The sequence below is a fragment of the Ovis canadensis genome, chromosome 24 (assembly GCF_042477335.2).
Source record: "Ovis canadensis isolate MfBH-ARS-UI-01 breed Bighorn chromosome 24, ARS-UI_OviCan_v2, whole genome shotgun sequence".
Lineage (NCBI taxonomy): Eukaryota > Metazoa > Chordata > Mammalia > Artiodactyla > Bovidae > Ovis > Ovis canadensis.
The window spans coordinates 28,375,212-28,388,491 of record NC_091268.1 but is presented as its reverse complement, the minus strand read 5'-3'; the positions used below and the strand labels follow the sequence as shown (position 1 = coordinate 28,388,491).

At 38.7% G+C, this 13,280-nt stretch overlaps 1 protein-coding gene and 1 long non-coding RNA gene across 10 annotated transcripts in view; one reads left to right on the top strand and one right to left on the bottom strand.

Moving 5' to 3' along the window:
- Positions 1-13,280, bottom strand: part of MRTFB (myocardin related transcription factor B) — a 215,796-nt gene that overhangs the window by 21,803 nt on the left and 180,713 nt on the right. For all 9 annotated transcript variants that reach the window (XM_069570158.1, XM_069570156.1, XM_069570155.1 and 6 more), the window contains 2 exons: positions 4,526-4,660; positions 2,357-2,604 (listed from right to left, as the gene is read on the bottom strand). In XM_069570158.1, the coding sequence (XP_069426259.1) occupies positions 2,357-2,604; positions 4,526-4,660 (383 nt within the window). The remainder of the gene's footprint in view (positions 1-2,356; positions 2,605-4,525; positions 4,661-13,280) is intronic.
- Positions 1-13,280, top strand: part of LOC138429067 (uncharacterized) — an 86,996-nt gene that overhangs the window by 43,581 nt on the left and 30,135 nt on the right. The window lies entirely within an intron of this gene.

The window sequence follows — 13,280 nt, the reverse complement described above, 5'->3', positions numbered from 1 at the left end:
TTTTTTCCCCAAATCAACAGAGGGGAAAAAGAGAGAGGAGGGGGGCGGATACCTGATGAATGTAATCACTGCGTAGCTGAGGATCCTGAGGTCCAGACACCTGCTGGGACCCTTCCCTTCTGTCAGTAAGTGGCCACGTGCGAACTAAAGCCCCATGTCTCCAGGCTCCTGCTCCTCCCAAGATACCGAAGGGCTTTGTTATCAGTAAAGTTCCACCACTGTGGGCCCTACACAACTCCCACATTTGGTTTCTTATATTGAATTTTGGTAAAAGGAAACAATGTGTTTGAAAACAACATCTCCATTCTTAGGATCTGGAGATTACACAAAGCTGGTGTTCCATTTCTGCCCGGTGAAGTAAACACAGAAATGACAGCTCCTTCCTCTTCTGAATTCTTGGGTCTTTTTGGATGACGCTTTCTTGGGACAGGTGGCTTGGTGACTTCAGTGGCGGGAGTGTTTGAGGAGGGGGGAACTAAAGCCTTCATGGAAAGACAAAGAACTTTTGCGTTTGGGTGCCCCCCAACCCCCGCCAGATGTTTTCTTCCCATCTGCAAAGCTGGCCCCACACAATTTCTTACATTACAGAAAGGATTATTTCATGGCTAGACACCCCCTTTCGCTGGCTCCTCAGTTACCAGTTTCCTCATCAGGGCTCAGGGGCAGTCCTGTCGGCCCCTGTGAGAGTCGCTGTGAGGAGGGTACTCCTGAGCACGCGGCTGGGGCGCCGAGAGCACCCCTGCTGTCCTCCTCCCTCATGGGGTCCCGCGGCGGCGGGGCGGGGGCTGCCTCCCCGGGCCTGGATGAAGCTGTAAAGCAGCAGTGCTTTTTATCTTTGATGCTTGTCCAGTTCTCTGGCCTTCCCTGGGTCCCTTCCAATGTCAACAGCTCTCTCGGGCCTGCCTCCTCTTAAAATAAAAACATGCTACAAACACTCTTTTCTTCCTTCATCTCTGTTGCCCTGATGTTTCAGATTTAAGCACTTCACAGGAGGGTCTGAATGACTAATAGGTCTAATCTTCCTCAAGATATTTGGGTCTTCAAAGAAAAAAGTGAATTGATAATTCTTAGCATATGAGGAGATTATTTCTTACAGAGAAGCTTTTTAGCAAGCCTTAATCCTTTTCTACTCCTAGAAATTACGGGCTCTCCATGGAGGAAGGCTTAGCCTACGTGTAGAAAGCATAGGCTTCTACAGATCACGTGATCATAAATTGAGTGGTTGGATCAAAGTATAATTTTTTCCTTGTCATGAGATTTTGGATCTTCTTCTAGAATTTCTTTTCTCGAGTTGACTGTAAATAATTCCTTTTTTTCTGAAAAGTGAATGAAATGAAGGACAGAGACTTTGTATTTTTATCTGTTTTCCAGAACAGTGTTCTGAAGATATGTAACCGTGATTTCCTCTAATACATAATCAGAATTAGCTGTGGGTGTCCTGCTGTGAGAATTCAGTTTCAGAAATCATCAGAACTCACTCCCTCTGTCCTTCCTGCTTGAGCTCAAACTCTGGACACATGTTCCTTCTTCATAGTTGTTGGTCACTGAGACCTTTTATCATCTTTTGGACTCCTGCCACCTGTTCCTGCCTTCCCATTCTCAGCGTCCCTTCTGATTCTTGTATCTGCTTTATTGCCAAGCTTCTAACTGGCTTTCCTACTTCCAGACTCCCCTCCAACACTGGCGTCAGACTTTTCCTTCTTGCATTTTGATTTTACCTTGTCACCATGGTCCTCTGAAACATCCACCATATCAAGATTAAAGCCTTCCCAACTTCACGTTTCTCTAGACATTGGCTCTGCTCAAATCTGTCTTCTGCTTTAAAAATTAGTCATATTCTTTACTCAGGCCATTTTTCTCACCATGCAATATAAACAGGCATTGTTTGCTCTAACTTCCTCTGCATTTGTACTCAGATCATTCCTCTTGGTTTGGAAGGGTCCTTCCCAAGTTTCAGGCCCTTCCCCTCCTGCCTTTTCCATAAAACTTTCCTCAGCTGCTCCAGCATTTATGCTCAACTGTCTTTTTTTTGAAATTTAAAGTGCTTATACCAGGTTTACACTTCTTTTGCTTTTCTCATAGCATCTAATATTATTCAAGTAAATAAACAGGCAAATCTTCCCTGGATGAGTAACTGAAAAGTTGTTTCTAACTTGAAAAGTTCAGAACCTGTTACGGAGGACAAAAAGTGAACTGGAATGCAGACTTTTCTCACTGTGTGGACTTCTGACACTATGAGCTTTGATGACAAGAGAATGAAAATAATCGCTGAACACAAATAAATCATAGCACTCCACCTTCAGACACTAAGGGTTGCTCATAAACACCACAGTAAACCCAGTTTACGAAGCCGTACTTGAGTGGCGCAGGCAGGATGGTCTGGTAGTTGTAGTGCTGCTGCTGCTGGCTCAGGATCTGCAGCTGCAGGAAGAGCTGCTGCTGCTGGAGCAGCCGGGCGTAGTTGGAGTCCATCTGCGGCTCATTCCTCTCCCCCTTCTGATCTGGCGGAATGTACTGGTGGTACTTCAGCTTCTTCACCCGGGGCTTGGGGTCTTTGCACTTTTTGCTACGGTGTTTGTCATTTGGATTCTTGGGATGGCTTTGCTATTTTCGAGAAAAAGACAGAACATTTTAAGAGAAAGCAGTCTATTCTACTGTGTGCATATCTGATTTGAAAAGAAAAAGTAACACACCTTGAAAATCGGGATTGCCTCTCTGGAAAACAATACACTAAACACATTTCAGGAGCTGTGAGAACGTTCATGTGCTCCCTGTGACCAAAAATCTTGCTCCTAAGAACTTACTTCTTCTGCTGCATTGTTCCCTTAGACTAAGGGCAAGATGCTCAGTTCAGCATCATCTAAGCAAGTTCAACAAACATTTACTTTGGGTCCTGTGTAGACACTGCCGAGTGCTTACATATTACTATCTCCTTGTGAAAAAACAGGCTTCACGCTAAACATACAATAGGGAGATGATTAAGTGTATTTCACTTAATCACAAATAACTTAAATCTTTTATATTCTGCAAATATTTTACGATCATTAAAATCTATGGTGAATACATAAAAGCAGAAAAATGCTTCTAATTGAGAATAAAGCAGAATATAAAGCTATGAATTTCTATGGAAAATACACACAAAAAATGCTGAGTGATGTGAATATGAATTTAAAACATTTTTTTCTAAAATATTACATTTTTATTTTGAAAAATGGGGTGTGAGACCCTGTCTTATGGTTAAGAATCAGATGTCTCTTCTGGGTTTTCATCTCCTTCATTTATAAGTTATCAGATCAGTTTCTACTTTTTAATGTTCATATTGTAAGATAAATTCATCTTTTAAAAAAATGGTCCACAACAACACAAAACAGCAAGGTACAGAAAACTGTTTCTAAGATGCTTTAGGTATAAAGACACTATGGGAGTTGTGGGACAAGGATGGAAGAGCTGATTGTACTGGCACAGTTGCACAGACACTCTCTGGAATTTGTGGCTCCAATACTAAGTGATGGAATAGGGTGAAATCTACTGATCTGTGCCCTGAAGGCATGGATACCTGGCCACACTGATGAACCAGCCTGGAGTAGCAAGAGGCTTCTCTCCAGGAAGGTGGTGAAGGACAAACACAGGTCCTGGGGACAGAGGGGAGTGAGGAACACGCCCAAGCTAACTACCTCCAAGGAGGAGCACTGCAGCTAAGTGAGAAGGAAGAACAAAGGCCAGACAGGGATTCAGAGACAGGGTCCTGACTTTGTTATAGCCTCCTTTCTTTGGGCCTTGGTATCCTCACCTGAAAGGTGCTGAGAGGCTTAGCTCTCTGAGGTCCTTTTTTAGTTCTAAAAGTTTGGGATCTGTGTTCTGCTTGTTTTGGCAAAAGCCACATCTGAAATGATTAAACTACTCCTCAGGTTATAAGTCCCCCTCCTTTATCTAGCAGTTCTAAATCCACATTAAAAAACTATTTTGACCAAGTAAAATGCAAGGAACAGTGCCATAAATCCGCAGCTTCTCTGAAGAACAAACTGAGCTGTATCAGGCCAAATCTACTAAACAAACAAAAAAAACCAATGTATTTTCTTCTTGAAAACCTTTAACCTGTCACATACTATATCTCCAATACTGCTGAATTTGACTTTGTGTATAAAAGTTCGAAATCACATTACCATTACAGACATTTGTGTGTGAGATTCATGAATCCCAAGTGCTAAAGTCTCTCTCTCTTTCGTCCCCATGAGTTACTGGCCTGGCTGGAAGCTGAACTGGGAACTGTTGATGAAATGATTTCTAAACTCCTTCTGCGCTGCTGCAGTCGTTTTATACAGACTGAATTTTGTGCTGTTCTTCTGTGACCATCAAACGAGAGGTCATTTGTTGAACGTGGCGGTTTCAGTTATGAAGGCTGGGATAAGCAAGTCCTTCTGAGGTTTTGTTTTCAAGGCTTGACTAAAAGGCAGGCTGTGCTCAGGGCTAGAGACCACAGTTGAAGGTAAAGTCACTGAGGGTTGCATGCATGTAGGGTACCTACCTTCACCAGCGCTGGCCCGGGCTTTGCTGAGGAAGTGGTGCTTGGGGGGAGGACGGGTGCTGTGGACCGTGGTGGGGGCTGATCTGCAGTAGGAGTTTTCAAGAATTCAGGAACTGCTGGGGACACTGGAGTAAACTGGTGGAAAAGGCAGAAAGGAGACAAGTCTGTGAAATCATTAACAGTGAAAACAGAAAATCTAGAAAAGAAACAGAAAAAAATTTAGTATTATGTCTGAGACCTAGACGGTGGAATAACTTGCTTTACATCCACTGAGCCAACGATTTAGTCTTTGCCCTGACAGCAACGAAAAGCTAAAGCTAAATAAGGCTGGATTCACAAAACTCTATAGAGTTTTCTCAGAACTATGGTCAGAACCGCCCTTTTTTGGCAGAAAGAAAGTCCAAGACTCATAAAAATGATCAAAACAGGACACAGTACTCAAAAGGCTTTTTTGCCCTATAGATCACACTGATCTGGGCTAATTCAGACTGGCCCATGACTCCCCTCGATCTCACCCCAGGTCCACTGTCAGGTAGCCTCTGGTAAGAAAGCTTCTGCTTCCAGTAGGTCAGATCCATGCACGTGTCCATAAAGGTGCTCCACAGCTTCTGTTCCCATTTCGAAACCTGATTAGTGCTCTTGTTAACCACCGCCCCCCAGTTCTTGCAACAGAAGAAAGTCTGAAGAATATATTCTAATAGGACTGACCTGTGCATTGACAGTCCCCTCACACTTAGAGCAAGAAGTGAATTTATTGACTAGGCCAAATTCAGCAATTACTGAATCTCAATTTGGGGTCATATATTAATAAAGGAAGCATCAACAGCCCCCCCAAAACTATTCCCACTAGCAATCTTCTGTAAGTACAGTGTAAGTATTCATTTACTGGAAAGAGAGAGTACTGTTATAATAAATCAGTTAAATGTTGCATATTGATTACTACTTGGACCTTGCCTTATCTTAAGAGAAAAATGTCTTTATCATTTCTATTTCCCTGAACAACTCTCAAATTCATTACAATAATCAAAATCAGTTCTCTTGTTGAAGTATTTGGGTTTAAAAATAGCAAACTGTATTTTCCCTCCTTAAAATAAATGACCTGAAAACTCAAGAGGGCTATTAGCTGCAAGAAATATGAAGTTTCACACATACTGTCTCATCTGGTCTGAAGTTGCTCAGTCATGTCTGACTCTTTGCAGTCCCATGGACTGTGTAGCCCGCTAGGCTCTTCTGTCCATGGACTTCTCTAGACAGGAATACTAGAGTGGGTTGCCGTTCCCTTCTTCAGGGGATCTTCCCAATCCAGGGATCACACCCAAGTCTCCTGTGTCTTCTGCACTGCAGGCAGATTCTTTACTGTCTGGTACATACTAGTTACTCAATATTATTTGTTTAATGGGTGAATGGAAATTCCTGGTGGCGTTACCCATGCTGGGTCGCTCCAGGCCTGATGAGCCTGGGAGATGTGGGTGGGTGCAGTCAGGTGTCCGTGTCCATGCCCATGTTACTTCTCTCCCTGAACTGTGTTTTCACTCTGTCATTGATTTATGTTTTTAAGTAACTATTAGTTAACAGTGTTGATGATACAAAAGACTTGACTTTTTAAAGGTGGCCACACTCAATTTCATTTTCAAACAGAAATGAAGGGACTCCTCCATGAGTCTTGACACCTATGTTACAGGGTGACTTCTGTCCCCAAAGAGCCCTGAGACAGCTGGCTCCTCAGTGAACTTCTGACGTGCAGTGAATGATGATGACCTGCTGATGCCTGCTTTAAAGGGTGTGGCTTTATGTCACCTATTTCTCTGTCACGTACTTTTTTGTTATTTTGGAAACGTGAATACTTATCTGTGGGTCAGTTTTCACATAGGGGAAGAACATTTTTTGGGTATTAAATAATTGGCATATGAAGCAGAACCAGATATTTGAATTTTGAAATATATATATATATATATATTTCCTTGCAGATAAATTGTACTAACCTAGCAAGCTATTTTACCAGTCTAGCCCCTATTGACTGATATGATAGTAATGATTTATTAGAGAGCAGTCTTAATAAATGTGGTATCAACTGAAATATTAATGAAAATGTATGGCCTCTATTTCTAGACCTTGTCTGATTGACTTCTGCCTTAATGCTCCCATCTTTTAGCTTTTTTGGCATTTTAGTTTGATTCTGCTATCTAGAAAACCACAGACTCCCTCCCGCATAACTCAACTGAGATAAACTGATGTTAATTTTACCTAATGGGAAGATAAATTCTGGTTAAAAATGGAGAAATATCTAAATGCTTCTTTACACATTGCTGGTCTTTTTTATCTGCCTTAGGAAGGAAACCTCCACCCCCTCCCCCTACTCTTCCATCTTCCATGATATATCTAGATGTTGAAATTCCAGTGGCAAGAATTACCCCAAAAGTCTCAATATTATTATTTTTGAAATGAAAGTGTTCCAGAAAGGACTAAGACAATATCCAAGGCGTAGAGGATGCCACACTTATTTTGTTCCACAGTAAATTGAGCAATATGTTAAAATCTTAATGCTTCATTGACATCAAGATCTAAATTCAACTTATAGACTATTGAAAACTTAATCTCAAAATGATTGAGAATCTTTTCTCCAAAAAAAAAAGTTGCAAACTTTGCATTGTTTTACTGGATCTGATACACTGTTCTTTTTACAACTTCTGGTCTCATGACAATGCTTGTCATTTTGACATGAAATATCAGGAAAACATTTATTTTTTAATGATGGATATTTACATAAAACTGAAAAGAAAGCACTTCAAATATTAAAGACTGGAGAAAGAAATGGCAACCCACTCCAGTATTCTTGCCTGGAAAATCCCATGGACGGAGAAGCCTGGTGGGCTACAGTCCATGGGGTCGCAAAGAGTTGGACACGACTGAGCGACTTCACTTTCTTTCTCATATTAGAAATCACTATAGAAAAGTTTTCTACAAAAGAAAAAAGTAAGTTCAGAGCAAGTGTTTAAGCTGATTAGAGTCTTATAATGTTTCAGGTATCTGCACTGGCTCATTCTGAAAAGACGATACACTTGCCAAAGACCAATCCTTCATCTCTGTTGAGTTCCTTTTTCATTAGAATTTCCTTATATAATCTGGAGGGATAGAAACTAGATATTTAAAAACAAAAGCATTTTGTACTGTAGACTTTAAATCTACAATAAATGTGTTTTCAACTAAGGATGTAGCAGAGATCTTAAGATGGCAATATGCAAATAAGAGATTCAAGATGCAATTATTTTTTAAATATTTCCATATTCCAAGCCTCAGATAAAATGAGTCGAATACAAATAAAAAATATATGCTTTGTATATTTACCAGATGGATAGTTTATGTAAAATTCCAGCTTTGTTAAGACAGATCACCTAACAGTGACCCCTTGTTTCTGTATTACATAGCTGTAAGTTTAAGCATGTCATTTATAGAAAGAATAGCTCAACATTAAAGTCCACTGGCATGGTAGCTAGAGGACGTTCGGCTGGTGCTTGAACACCTGATAGTAGTGAGGACTGACATGCGTCACTCCTTTAAAAAAATCTATTATTTTTAAAAATGATGGTAAAATATATGTAAGATAAAATTTACCAATTAAACCATTTTAAAGTATATAACTGTATGTTGTTAAATACATCCACATTGTTCTGCAACCATCACTACTATTCATTTTCAGAACTTTTTCATCATCCCTAACTGAAACTCTGTGCTCATTAAACAACAATATTCTATTCTCCCCTCTCCCCAGCAACCACCATCTACTTTCAATATGTATAAATTTAACTACATTTAGAGTGGAATCACACATCTTTCTTTTCATGGATGGCTTATTTCACTTAGTATAGTGTCCTCAAGGTTAATCCATTTTGTAGCTTGTGTCAGAATTTCCTTCTTCTTTTTTAAAAATTTATTTATTTAATTGGAGGCTAATTACTTTACAGTTTTGTAGTGGTTCTTGCCATACATTGACATGAATCAGCCATGGAGAATTTCCTTCTTTTTAAGGCTGAGTAATACTCCACTGTATGTATACCACATTTTGTTTATCCATTCATTTGTTGATGGACACATGGGTTACTTTTAATGCTGCTAGGAGTATGGGTGTACAAACTGATGTTCAAATCACTGCTTTAGTTCTTTTGGCAATATACCCATAAATGAAATTGCTGATAAGGTAATTCTATGTTTAACTTTTTGAGGAACTGCCATACCATTTTCTATACCAGTTTGCACCATTTATTTCACAATTCCACCAACAGTGAACAAGGGTTCTAATTTTTCCACATCCTTGCTGACAACCTGTTAATTTTTGTTCATTTTGATATTTGCTATTCTAATGGTATGAGGTGATATCTCATTGTGGTTTTGATTTGCATCTCTAGTGATCAGTGTTGTTGAATATCATTTCATTTGTTTGTTGGTCTTTATATATCCTCTTTGAAGAAATGTTTATGCCACGTCCTTTGCCCATTTAAAAAATCAGGTTTTTTTTTCCTGTTATTTGTGAGAATTCTTTATATATTCTGAATATTAGCCCCTTACTGGATACCTGACTTGCAGATTTTTTTTTTTCTCTCATGCTGTGGGTTGCTTTTCACTTGTTGATAGTGTGCTTTGATGCAGGTTTTAATTTTGATGAAGCCTAATTATCTATTTTTTCTTTTGTTGCCTGGTGTCATATCTAAGAAATCATTGCCAAATTCAGTGTCATGAGGCTTTCCCCTATTTCCGCCCCCTCCTCAGAGATTTTAACAGTTCTAGCTCTTATGTTCAGGTCTTTGATCATTTGAGTTAATCTTCATATATGGTGTTAGGTAAGGATCCAACTTCATTCTTTTGCATGTGGATATCCAGTTTTCTTAACACTGTTTGTTGAAAAGACTGTCCTGTTTCCTTGAGACTGGGTGACCTTGACACTTCATCTTAAAATCATTTGACCATATATGTGAAGACACATTTCTGGGTTTTCGATTCTGTTCCATTGATTGGTCTATGTGTCTCTCTATGCCTAAACCACACTGTTCTGTGATTGAGATTTTGATAGGAATTGTACTGAATCCATAGATTGCTTTTTGGTAGTATTGACATCAACACAATGTTAAATTTTCTAATCCATGAGCATTTCTTTACACTTGTGTGTTTGGTTGACTTTTTGCAGTGATTCTTTTCTCATTTCCTATAGATATACATCCTATAGATATTTCTTTTGTTGTTACCATGTGAATTACACATAACATCCTAAAGCTATGACATCTAACTTATATTGATACCAATTTCAGTTATATACAAGAACTACTTTTATAGCCATACCTCCCCACTTTATATTATTACTGTCACAAATTACATCATTATATATTATGCAGTTATTAACAGATTTATAATTTTTTGTGCATCTGTTGCTTAAATTGCTTAAATCCCATAGAAAATAAAAAGTGGAGTTACATACAGAAATTATAATAATACCATTCCTTATATTTGTCCATGTATTTACTTTTTACCAGAGAACTTAATGTTTCTGAATGGCTTTGAGTTAACTGTCTAGCATCTGTTCATTTCAACTTAAGGACTCTCTAGCATTTCTTATAGGGCAAGTCTAATGATAATGAACTCCTTTGATATTCGTCTGGCTTTGTTGTTTTAATTCCTTACTCAGTTATGAAGGACAGTTTGGCTGATATAGAGTTCTTGGTTGACAAATTTTGTTTCAGCACTTAAATATATCATCCAAATATGTCTTCTGGCCTGCAGTCTTCTTCTGAGAAATCCACTTATATTTTTATTGGGGAATTTCCTCTTCTATGTCATAAGTGATTTTTCTTGCTGCTTTTAAGATTCTGCCTTTGACTTTTGATAGTTTGATTATATAATGTGTCTCAGTATGAATCTCTTTGGGTTTACTCTTTGGAGTTCATTGAGCTTCTTGGGTTCATATGTCCATTTCTTGCCTCAAATTTGCAGTTGTGGGCCACCATTCTTTAATTAATCTCTCTGCCCCTTTTCTCTCTTCTCTTCTGGAACTCCCATAATGCCCCAACTGATTAGCTTGATGATATCTCACATGTCCCTTAGGCTCTGTTTACTTTTTTCATTCTCTTTATCCTTAGACTCCATAATTCCAAGTGATCTGTCTTCAAGTTTGCTGTCTGAGTCTGCTGTTGAACCCCTCTGATGGACTTTTCAGTTCAGTTAGTGTATTTTTCAGCTCCATGATTTTTTAAAACCAATTTTTGTTGATATTCTCATTTTGTTCATATATTGTTTCCCTGATTTCTTCCAGTTTATTGCTTGTGTTTTCCTTTAGCTTTTTCAGCATGTTTAAGACAGTTATTTAAAGTCTTTGTTTAGAAAGTCTGACATGTTTCTTCAGGGATAGTTTCTAGAGATTATTTTGTTGCTTTGAATGGGCTATATTTCCCTGTTGCTTTGTATGCCTGTTTTTTTTCTTTTGGTTGTATCTTTGGTTTAAAATTGGGCATGTGAAAAAACATCCACCTCTCCCAGTCTTTCCAGACTGTTGTTGAAGACCTTCACTAATTTTATGGGCCTTGCATGTCCTCATTTCCCAGAGTCTCATCATGACTTCTCTGGACATTAAGAGTTCTATTGTATTCCCTCGGTTGGGAAGATCCCCTGGAGAAGGAAATGGCAACTCACTCCAGTATTTTTGCCTGGGAAATTACAAGGACAGAGGAGCCTAGTGGGCTACTGTCCACGGGATCACAAAGAGTCTGGCAAGACTGAGCAGCTAACACTTTCACCGCACTCTCTGATCTATGACCTGCTGCCTCCGGTGTCTGTGGGCCTGCGGTTCCTCTACAGCTGTCATGTGACAGTGGCTCCTGCCACTGCCTTCCATAGCTCCTGCCAGCCTGAGATCCAGACTACGCACTTGCCCAGTCTGAGTCAAACAAGTCAGAAACTGGTCCCTCAGCTAGCCCACAACAGGCCAGAATACTGCCAGCAAGTTCTGCTCTCCTCCTTCCATCCTGAGGGAGGGAACTGGGTATCGGGCCACTTCCTTTGTGCCATGCTAAGACTGGGAAAGGATGAGTGGAAATGCCATGGCAGGTCCTATGGTTTGAATGTGGCTTTTTCTTAACTGGGTGTTTGGTTGATGTAGATCTGACTGGTTTCCAGAGCTCTATAAAATTATTTCAGCCTGAGGTTTACTTACTGCTCCTGTGAGAGAAGGAGGGCCTGAACCGTCCTCTGTTGATGTGCATTATCTTTCATAGTGAGACAGTGGTAAGTATGCAAATACGTGTGTAATAATCTCAATGTGAATCTATTCATTTAGTATTTCTGATTTTTTATACTTCAGTTATAATTAATACTATTAATGATTATAAAGTAAAACCACACAGCAGAGGAGTGATTAGTCAGAGGACCAACCATTCTAATCATTAATGAATTTGTTACTTTTGGTGGTAACTTCATAACAATTTCACATACTTTAGGATCAACTTTGGAAAACCTAGAGCCAATGTCCACTTTTAAAAAATACAGTCCTCTTTATAAAGTTGTCACATATTATTTATTACATTCTACAGAATCATGTGGAATGTCTATTACAAGTGCTGCTTTGAATTTGAAAATGAACACAGATCCTATCAGATCATACTTACAGTTAAACATCTGGGTGTTTATAATAAATGATTATTTAAATGATTTAAGAAATCACTGAGAAAAAAAGTCCTCCAATTAGAAGGACCAGTGTCACAGCTCCTGGTACACACGTGTGGCTTGCTGTTCTTAATTTTCTACAGCTTTTCATTGTTCAAGAGTTGCCTCAGCGTAAAATAGAGCTCTGGTATGTGATGTGTCATTTATTAATATTTTGGCAAATTCCTTTCCAGATGTACTTTGATCAGAATTAAAAAGACAAAAGTCAAAGGAAAAGCAGTTTTAGTCTCTTTACAGACCACACAGAAATACATATTTCAAAGAATTTACATATTTCAAAGAATTTACATTTTGAAGGAAGGATGTAGTAGTACATTGTTCACATTTGTGAGGTCATTAGCTTTTTAGCACTGGGATTGTAAAAGTGCCTGAAAAATGTTTTTTGTCTAGATGTTATGTGTTAAAAAAATTTTTTGGAGGAAATATTTCTTTTATTTGAATACTTTTCCTGTAGGACTTAAACTTCTGGTATCTATCTGTGTGTTCTGAAAAAGAATTAAGGAGACTATATGTCATGAGACATTTTGCAATAAAGCAAGGCATACAGAAATCTTGAGCCTAATTTTCTCTCAACTAATTATCCATAAGTATAACTTTTAAAGAACCTTAAGGAAACTCCCTGAATAAGTCTTGGATTTTATATGAAGCCAAGTAAGAAAACAATTGAACAGGAAAATTAGAAAAATGTGTTTAAGCCACAGAATTAAATGTGTAGCATAAAATGATGGTCAATCACCATATGAAAAAAACCTGGTTCATTGGTAAACAAGTGAAATCTATGTCAGAGCCACTTAAAAGTATGGTCTGAGGACCTCAGTTACCTGCCATTGACAAGGACAGAAGTCTTAGGAAAGCTGATGTCACTACACTTTTACTTTATATTACAAAAGGATTAGTCCACAATACATTGGAAATTAAACTATATAAAAAAACAAACATGTTATCCCTTCACTACAGGCAATTTGAGGACCACTGGTCTATAGTACCTAAATTCACCATCAAACTCCTATACTGAATTTCCTTTTTCTGAATTTCCACTTTAAAGATTAAA